Below are 10315 nucleotides of genomic sequence, written 5' to 3'. Positions count from 1 at the left end.
AACAATTGGTGGTGGCCATCTCCTACACTGGATCTATCACACGTGCTTTGGGTGCCTAATCAAAAGAACACTTTGATTCATCCACCACTTGACACTGGATTTCTTAACTTCTTTTTCCCTCATCCAAAATCAGACATTTTCTTTCCTTGTTTTCCTTTCTCCGGCCTCAGCTCATATTTCTTTACACTTTCATATATTAGCCAGAGCATGTACTTCAGCATTGTTGATCATTTTGTTCTTTTGTTAGACAAATGCACAATTATTTTTAATACAAGAACAGTAAAAATATATTTTAACAATAAAGAGATCTCTGCAGTATGTACAGACAAAACAAAACATCTTGGTCATTTTACTGAGAAATTGATAAATTAAAGACAACATTATACAATTAAACACAGAGTGTCTTGTAATTTAATATATTATATCAGCATATCTCAGTCTATCATCTGTTACTATTTATATTTTTTATCTGATTTTTCTCAAAGAGCTCTTTCCCAGTGACTGGATCTTCTTCTAATTCATTTTCCTCATTAAATTCCTCATCTTCATCCTCGCTGTCTGATTCAGTATAGAAGCTGATTGTTGCTTGAACAGGGAATGTTGTCAAAAGTTCCTGCCCTTCACTGTACAAATAGTCAAAACATTTGTTCTTAGGCCACATCAACCTGTAGCAAAATTATAAAAATAATGTTTATCCCTATTCCAAAGATGGCATAAAAATGCAAGTCTTTTGTTCTTACTTTATAATCAATTAAATTGTTGATAATAAGAGCAGAATTGTTTAATTGATTAAAAGGAAGAGGTTTTCCTCTGTTTACAAGTATATTGCAAAATATGCATAGATGTGGAAAATATTTTTCAGACAATTGTATACAAACATAGCAAGGAAATCTACATGATTTGTTTCATTCTTAAAATTATATAATGTCATATAAATAATATTGCCAATTCAGTTAACATTTCATACGTTCTATCATTGTTTCAATTTATAAATTGGAAGGAACAGAAATAACAGAATTACTATTCCTAGAACTTGAGTTTCTGTTTTTAGAGTCACAGAGTTACAAAGCACTGCAACAGGCTCTTTGGCCCAACTCATTCATGCTAACAAAGGTGCCTTTCTGAGCTAGTCCCTGTTGCCTGTTTTTCTCGACACCTTTTCTATCCATATACCCGTCCAATTTTTTTTAGCATCGAAATTTGACCCGTCTCAACCACTTTCAGGTATGATATGCAACACGCAAACTATACAGAGAGCACTGTGTTAAAACCAAGCCACTGGAGCTGTTAGTCAGCAGCACTATTTATTGCATCCCTATGCAACCTTCTGAAAACTAAACATACATTTGTCAAACAGTTTTTTTTTCTTTTTTTTTTCTTTGTTTAGATATCCAACACAGAACAGGCCCTTCTGCGCCAATGAGTGGCACTGCCCAGCAATCTACCTATTTAACCCTAGCGTAATCATAGGACAATTTATAATGACCAATTAACCTCTTTATAAAGCTACATCGATTTTTCCCCCCAAGTAGATTTTCCACTTTCTATTACTCTGTGTTCATTTGCTACCTGTAAAATAAAACGTCTAAAGGATCTGTGTGTGGCCTTCATTTCACCAAGTGTTTCTGACAGATCGTGGAAATTAAATGGAGAAGGTAATACGGGAGCACAAGAAGCTAACACATGGTGCAGCTCAGATCATAAAGGATTATCGTAACTACGGTTTTGGATTACGTTGCAGTCTTATTGCATACTGAATGTTTACAGACACAAATGCCAGATGACTGAACCACATATTGGACTGAGTGGCATTGCTAAATCTCAGGGAATACTAAAAGCGGATATTAAGCTTGCAGCATTGAGACTGGTCTTACCTGACTGGATGAGTAAATAAGGAAGAAAATGTCTCTCCTATAAACACATCATTGGCTTGTGTTAAGTGAGGCTATTGAAAAAATATTCAGAAATGTCACAAAATCGATTTAAAAAGCCTGTTTAACATACTGCCTTATTTCATTGCAGAAAAATAAAAATAAAATGGTAAGTCAATGAAATTACAAAAGAACAAAGCCAATTATTCAATCAATGTATTTTAATAGTCCATTTAACATAATAAAACATTACAGTGCTTACATGGGCATTAGCAAGCAAAATTTAGCATTATCCCAAAAACAAAATACTGAAAATAAAAATGAAAAACTGGAAAGACTCAGCCAGTTACGTAGCATCTATGGAAAGAGAAATAGTTGCTAAAATGCTAACTCCTGAACATTACAGGTCTGCTGAGTACTTCCGACATTTCCTACATTCTTATAGTAGCTCTGAGCCACATTACAAGTTTAGAGAATGAGTTAAATTTTAAGAAGGTTCAAAGGGAAAACAAAAGAAAGATGGAGAGGTGGAGAGATTCTGGAAAGGCTTGGTCATTGAAGGCCGAAAGCTGAGGATGCATGAGAGGCCTAAACACTATAGGGCCTATATACTATAGGGCAGGAATAGGTCACAGGGGCAGAGAGGGAGATAGTAGAACCTAAAAACAAGACAAAAAATTAAAACAAAGACATCATGTTACTTTATTATTCTTGACATTAATTGTTACAACAATGGGATCTCTTCATAAAATAACCCTTTGGGGAAATTGAGTGAAAAATATCACTCCATGTTAACAAAGCAGAAGAATATTTTACAAATCATTCCACACTCATCTAAGTTCATCCTTTGAAGATTACACCATGAGGCTGTTAAAAGGAAGCTGTGTACAGGGAATTCCTGTTATTTCGGCTATTGGGTAATCGGGGCAGCTGCTTATTTGAGATAACTCTGAAAGAACTAATAGTAATCAAGAAAATTGATGGGATTGCCTTCATTTACTTGGGACACTATGCCATTTGATTGGGCAGGAGACTGTTGCCAAATAGGTTCTAATTAGCATCAGTCACGCACACTTGTGTGGCTGTTAAATGCTACACCATGCTTAAAGCGAGCAGCTTTTAAATAGCATCAGCTGCGTGTTTTGTGTTGAAAATGCAATGATTTTTGTCACTCGTAATCGACGAGAAATATGCAGTAGACAATTCAGAATTGTTTTGCTCACTGAGGTTTCAAGCATCCAGACTTGGAGATGCCAAAAATGATCAGGGGTATAAATGAAACCATTTCACTACTTCAACAAGTTAAGAACTATGAAGAATTGAAGGTATCGACAATCATCTTGAATGTTACAATGAAAGTGAAGATTTGGAGAATGCAGTCATTGAAAGGATTGTATGAAGGCAGTGCATTATCTAGATTAGGTGTCTGCGCCACTTTTGTTCACTTACAATCATCAGAACATGGCAGCATACAATGGATCAATACCTCTAGAAAACTTAGGAACTAACACACACATTTATAGTACCATAGTACTATTGGTAGTGTTCTAATTTTGTCTGTATGTCATTTAAATACATAATCTATTACTCTTTTTTTATAGCTTTTCAACTATTTTTATGAAACTTCAGCTGATTAGTGCAGCCATTTAATTGGTCCAAAATGTACTGGTGTCCCAATTAACCAGAATCCTTCGTATTTAATTTGATTAAGGATGCAAATTACACTAACGATTTATGTTAATGCACAGCACAGAAGGAAAGGGATTCTTTAAAATTTTCAAAGTACATATAGAAAGGAAAGGAGAGACTGTGTTCCGAGGACTGAGTGAATCTAAAATCAATTATCTGTTTGAGTGCTAACGTAAATGTTTTTAGACTAATCTAATGGCAACCCATCCTTAGAGAGCCCAGTGTGGTTCTGCTTTATCCACTTTGTACTGAAGAATAGTGTGACCTTCAGTAGCCACAGGAAGAATCTCTTGGTATAAGGCATTGCAATTAAATTTGTATTAAAATTATAATATCAGTGTGCACTGCATGCATACAATTATCTAAGGTGCAAACATGCAGGATGGAGTTTCCAATGTATGTATATGGAAGGCCTGCTACAAACTTTGGGGCAGACACAGGAAAAAGTTGAAAAGGCAGTGCAGCTGCCACGTTAGACACAACTTGAGAGGTTTGTTGGCCTCACTTCAGAAATCTGGCTGGTCTTCAGAGTGTGAACTGTCTCTGGCAAGTTGCCCCTTCAGCCATCTGTTCTCCAGTGTTAATCTCAGCACTTTATCATCTCTAGTAGACATAGTTTGAAACACTTCAGCAAGAATCAGGACTGAAGGAATAAACATCTTCACTAAATAAGAACATTTTGATACTATTTACTGGCAGTGTATAGAATGGGAAATGTCTATCGATAGATTTTAATATTTGTATCCATGATTCTGAAGTACCTGAGGAGGAGGAGTTGAGAAGCACCAGATTTCCATATTCATAAGACTGGCACAATAGAAATTGCTTAATTTTCTGTTCAATTTTTTAACTACAGCCTTATTTTGCAGGCAGCAAGTTGAATATCTACACTCACCACCTCACATTTAGTCACTCTGGCAAGTTCTGACAATTGTCTACCTCAGCTTTAACAAAACATGGGGACTTTTCACGTGGGGCCTCCAACAGAACAGCCTACGGATGGGCTTTCACGATGAAATGTTTGGTGAATTTTCAGGCCTGCCCAAAAGTCTCTGCAAAATGTCGGAGCATGTGGGAATCCAACTCCAGATCTGAGAAGGATTAATGGAGCCTCATCCATTCTTATTGGTGTGAATGTGATTTCTAAGTTCATTTCAACAATTACAGGCTAAAATCACCTGATTGATGATCAAAGTCTTAAGTTCTCTTACAGCAGAAACAGAACTATCGACATGAGAGATACAACATGGTAATATGTCCATCAGCTCCCTACAGTCATCACTCCTCAACCATCCATTCTACACAAACCATCAATTAATCCAGTTTTGCTTTACTCCTCACTTTCTCCTCTGCTCTTCCCAAATTCTACCACTCACCCACACACTTAAGACAATTCACAATGGCCGATAAACCTACATGTGGGAGGAAATCAGAGTCCGAGACAAATCCACAAGATCACAGGGAGAATGACCAAACTCCACGCAGAGAGCACGCAAGGTTAGGACTGAATATGGGTGTCTGGGGCTCTGAGGAAGTGAGTCATCAGACTAATGGAAGCAATGTCAATTAAGATGCTTGCTTCTTCCCAAGCGATAGCAGGATTCTTAGATGCCTGACTGGACTTAGGAATGAGATGAAAGATGATAAGCCTTGAGCAGAGTCTCTGATACAGTACAAACTGGAAGTTGATGATAATAACTCCACCTCCAGCCTAGAGAAAGCATGGCAGAACACATGAGGACTGTTGTACTTTTGACTGCAGAGTCGAGTGGGCCAAAGTCTACAGTTGCAGTTCAGTCTGTGGCATGTGGCCCTCACCTCCTTGGAGGAATTTTTCAACTTCCAACAAGCTGACATCTTTAAAGATCCTTTTAAAGAGCAGAGATTGGGGAGAGTCCATATGTTGCTAAAACACAGATTTCCAATGCATGACTGACAAGTCACCCTATGTCAATTTATCAAGCCTGGTTTGTAATCTACAATACACGATGGCTGACAACACTATCTGCCAATTTAGTCAATCTTCTGGAATATAAGGTATGCACAGCGCTGCCCATGTTAAAATGCCAAGTGGTAAGAGTTGTGCTAAAAACATCTGCTCACAATTCACAATCAAAACTGGAGATAAATCTGAATCCAAATGAAGAGAAACAGCACAACAAACGCTAAATCAGTGCACTGGAAATGTCACACACAGAATACTGCTCAGTACGGGAGAATTACACATGGTATAATGGAAGGATGCTTGCATAGTAACTTGGCAATCCTTCCAAGGCAATGTGTGTAATTTTATTTTATTTTACGGTACAATGTGGAACAGGCCCTTCCAACCCAATGAGCCACACCACCCAACAACCCAATGATTTAAACCTAGTCGAAGCAACGGACGATTTACAATGACCAGTTTGAAGCAGGATACTTTGGAAAACTAAAACTGATGAAAGGAAAGCACAAAAACTGGATAACACTGAAAGAACTCTAAGGGTGCAGAGGAGATTTACAAAGACGTTGCCTGGATTGGGGAGCATGCCTTATGAGAATAGGTTGAGTGAACTCGGTCTTTTTTCCTTGGAGCAACGGAGGATGAGAAGCGACCTGATGAGAGGCATTGATCATGTGGATAGTCAAAGGCTTTTTCCCAGGGCTGAAATGGCTAGCACAAGAGGGCACAGTTTTAAGGTGCTTGGAAGTAGGTACAGCGGAGATGTCAGGGGTAAGATTTTTTACGCAGAAAGTGGTGAGTGCGTGGAATGGGCTGCGGGCAGACATGATAGGGTCTTTTAGGAGACTACTGGACAGGTATATGGAGCTCAGAAAAATAGAGGGCTATGGGTAACCCCAGGTAATATCTAAGGTAAGGACATGTTCGGCACAGCTTTGCGGGCTGAAGGGCCTGTATTGTGCAGTAGGTTTTTTATGTTTCTATGTTAACTGTGAAACTCAAACTGGCACATCAGACTGCTATTAGGTGCATTTCACAGCTTACTGAGCCATACCTCAGGCTTTGCCAGCTGAAGACTTGGAAAGATTTTCAATATTCTTAAATTCAGAAAACATTCAAAAACTAATACCTCGATTTAAGAAAATGTAAGCATTATTAAAAACTAAAACACAAAAAAAATTGAAGTAACTCAGTCGAAAAGATGCAAGTTACTTTATATTAACCTTCCTTGTTTACAACATATTTGGTGCATATTAATTAGGCAGTTTCCCCAGGGCAACTACTGGGGAGTTACAGCAAGTACATGGTCTGACATTCATCTCCATGTGTAAAAATCACCAGCAGACCTTGACCAGCAAACTTGGAAATCTACTATGTGGACAAGTCCCAAATTCTTTGACGCTAATGAAGTTAACCATCCACAGTTCAACCAGTACCTTGTCTAGAGAATCACTTCGCCAGGATCCATTTGTAGAATTACAATGACCATTTCTTCCCATACCTGTCCATAAATTTACTATTATCACAACTGCCACGACCCATCTATCCAATTCCCAATCCTGATAGGACATCTGCAGACATATAATTACCATACCCTTCAGGATTCACCTCTAGAATCTTGCCAGCCTCAGTCTGTAGAGTCAGAGAACTTTTGCAGTTGGTATAATGTTACAAAGGTTAAGAATTTTCAGTAATATGTTGAAAAATCAAAATACCAAAACTGAGGTAAATTTAGCAAATCACAAACACAAGAGATTCTGCAAATGTAAGAAATCCAGAGTAACACACACACACAACGCTGGAGGAACTCAGTGGGACAGGCAGTATCAATGAAGAGAAATAGACAGTTGACATTTCGGGCCAAGACCCTTCATCAGGACTGGAAAGGAAGGGGAAAGAAGCAAGAATAAGGTGGTGAGGGAAGGGGAAGAAGTACATGCTGGCAATTAATAGGTAAAACCAAGAGAGGAGTAAGAGGGGCAGGTGGGTGATGTAAGAAGCTAGGAAGTGGTAGGTAGAAAAGGTAAAGGGCTGAAAAAGGAGGAATCTGATAGGAGAAGCTAGGGGACAATGGGAGAAAAGGAAGGAGGAGGGCAGGGTGAGGAGAAGAGAATCAGTAAGAGGGGAACCAGAATGGGAAATGGAAAAAGACAGAAGGGGAGCTGTGGAGGGAGCTACCAGAAGTTTGAGAAATCAATGTTCATGCCATCAGGTTGGAGGCTATTCAGACAGAATATGAGGAGTTGATCCTCTAAACTGTGTGTGGCCCCATCGTTGCAGTAAGGGAGACCAGAGACCAATTTGTCAGAATGGGAATTGGGAAGTCAAATTGAAATGAGTGGCTACCAGAAAATTGCACCTTTTGTGGTGGATGGATTGAATGTACTCCATGAAGCAGTCCCTCAATCTACGTTGAGTGTCTCCGATATAGAGGAGGTTGCACCAGCAACACAGGAGGCAATAGATGACCCCAACAGACTCCCAGCCAAGTTTCGCCTCACATGGAAGAACTGTTTGGAGCCCTGAATGGTGATGAGGGAGGAGGTGAAGGGGCAGGTGTAGCACTCGTCCTGCTTGCAAGATCAGTGTCAGGAGAGGCAAGTAGGCAAGGGGATCACATAGAGAGTGGAAAGTGGTAGGGGCTGGTGGGGGAGGGGGAAGAGGGAACGTCGTGCTTAGTAGAACAATTTACAATTTTGTCAGGACATGCCAGTAGAGTTCCAATTTCTCTTCCTGCCAAGCTCAGCTTACAGATTTTCCTCTGCCACCACTGCCATGTTCTGTTTGTCAAGTCACAATTCCTATTCCTGCGGGACTTTTCCATAAAGTTACAATTTCCACTCCTGCTAGGACCTGTCTGCACAGTTACAGTTCCCTCCTCTGCTTGGAAGATGGGTGTAGTCTCCACAGGTCTTAAGGCATAATACACTATTCCTTCATATATAGCACAGAATGAGCCCATTTGGCCCATTATGTCCATGCTGGCTCACTACCAATTCAGCCTCATTGCCACCCACCAGCACATCTCCAATGGCCAGACAATTATTTTCTCTACCCTGTTCAATTGTCTGTTGAAGGCTACAAAGGAACCTACAGGCAATGGATACTAAATTCCAATGCACACTGTGCAAATACATGCATCTTTCATGCTTTGATACAAAATAAATATTATTCCCACTCAGTGAACTAAATAGTCACTTACTGGGCTTTGCCTTCTGCACCTCTGCCTCTCCAAGTCTCTGGATGTCATTACCCAGGGTCTCCAGGGAAGTGAATAACTGTAAGAAAGTTAAAGGCAGGACTGGCGTTAAAGCAAATGGAAGAGTAAAAACAGATGGTTCAGCTCACTGTCTCCGCTATCATAGGATCAAAGCAACAGAGTGGGAAATCTCGCCTACATAGCACAGAAGTAAATGTTCTATACGTTTTGAGTGGCATTTCACAGTGAGAATTACAAAGACACAGTAAGGGAAAAGCTGCATTCTCAAAAACACAGAAATCAAGGAATATTGAACTAAAAATACAGTTTTCCCTCAAAAAGAACTCTATCATTCAGTCTGTTAACACATCACATCATACTAGTAGCCAAGCACAGTAATATTCATTTATTGAGGTACAGTGCACAACAGGCCCTTCTGGCCAGCAACCCCCGATTTAATCCTAGCCTAATCATGGGACAATTTATAATAACCAATTGAGCTACCAACTGGCACAGCTTTGGGCTGTGGAAGGAAACAGGAACACCCAAAATAAACCCTCACAGTCATGGGGAGAAGGTACAAACTCCGTACAGACAGCTGAATTCCCAAATAAAGTTTACATTAACTCAAATTATAATATTAACTTTGTTCTTTTCTTGTAAATGTCACAGATCTAATCAACATTTTCCCCATAGCTGTAATATTTTGTTCTTACATTAATTCTAGGTTTAAATTTTCTGCAGTAGATAAGATAGATGCCTATTCTGCCTTTTTGTATTTCTTCTGGTCAGGTTAGTGTGAATGGAGGGAAAAAGTCAGTAATCTGTAAAGTGGGCTGCGATTTTACACCATTGTACAATATTAAAACCTGCCGTCAATTTACTTTAATCTGTCATTTTAAGAACTTGTGATTCTACAAATAAATTCTGTAATAACATCCTTTGAACAAAGTTTCAAATTCTTCACCTGATCTAGTTCAGATTTTACAGACCAAAAAGCTCCCATATGCTCAAATGTTCATCCGCAGGATAAATCATATGGCCAATGTTACTTTTCCTGGGAAGAAATACCTGCCAGGATTTGAACTATTGATCATTATCCAACAACCACAACTGGATGTTGAGTAAAGACAGATTCAGGCAGAGTTGTGATTCCCACCATGGTCAAATAGTCTGCAATAGATTTTTGTTCAGGCTTACACTTGGAGTTGGAAATAGATATTAGCTTGCAAACCAAAACTGTGAAGTGTACCTCAACAAGGAATCAATTACTTCAAAAAGAAAGAGAAAATTAGATTTGAAAACCACAAATAAGCATTTCAAATACATGGCTTCCATCAGCTGAAGAATGTTCGAAATAAAAGTTTCAATAAACTTAACAAAATTAAAACAGTTGAATGATATAACCAGCAAAATAAACTAGTGTAATATAGTCAATTACATAAACTTTCTGATCATACAATCTGCTTTATAATTGAATTGCTTTCTTAGGGGATATTTAAGAAGAATTAGAAAATGAAAATGAAATGTGGGTCCAACATTTCTCCCAAAGAACTTCTTCTCAAGAGAACATCAATGCAATTTACCTGGCATCATTTCCACAGATTGGTTTGA

At 38.8% G+C, this 10315-nt stretch overlaps 1 protein-coding gene across 1 annotated transcript; it reads right to left on the bottom strand.

Moving 5' to 3' along the window:
- Positions 1–346: 346 nt before the first annotated feature.
- Positions 347–8759, bottom strand: LOC140734073 (protein ripply2-like). Its single transcript, XM_073057658.1, has 3 exons — positions 8705–8759; positions 1875–1945; positions 347–665 (listed from the first exon to the last, which is right to left on the bottom strand). The coding sequence occupies exons 1-3, from the start codon at positions 8750–8752 to the stop codon at positions 443–445; spliced, it is 342 nt and encodes a 113-aa protein (XP_072913759.1). The 5' UTR covers positions 8753–8759; the 3' UTR covers positions 347–442.
- Positions 8760–10315: the final 1556 nt, after the last annotated feature.

This window comes from Hemitrygon akajei, chromosome 10, assembly GCF_048418815.1.
Source record: "Hemitrygon akajei chromosome 10, sHemAka1.3, whole genome shotgun sequence".
In the NCBI taxonomy this organism is placed as follows: domain Eukaryota; kingdom Metazoa; phylum Chordata; class Chondrichthyes; order Myliobatiformes; family Dasyatidae; genus Hemitrygon; species Hemitrygon akajei.
Note: the sequence above shows the minus strand (reverse complement) of the source record. Positions and strands in the feature narration are given on the sequence as shown.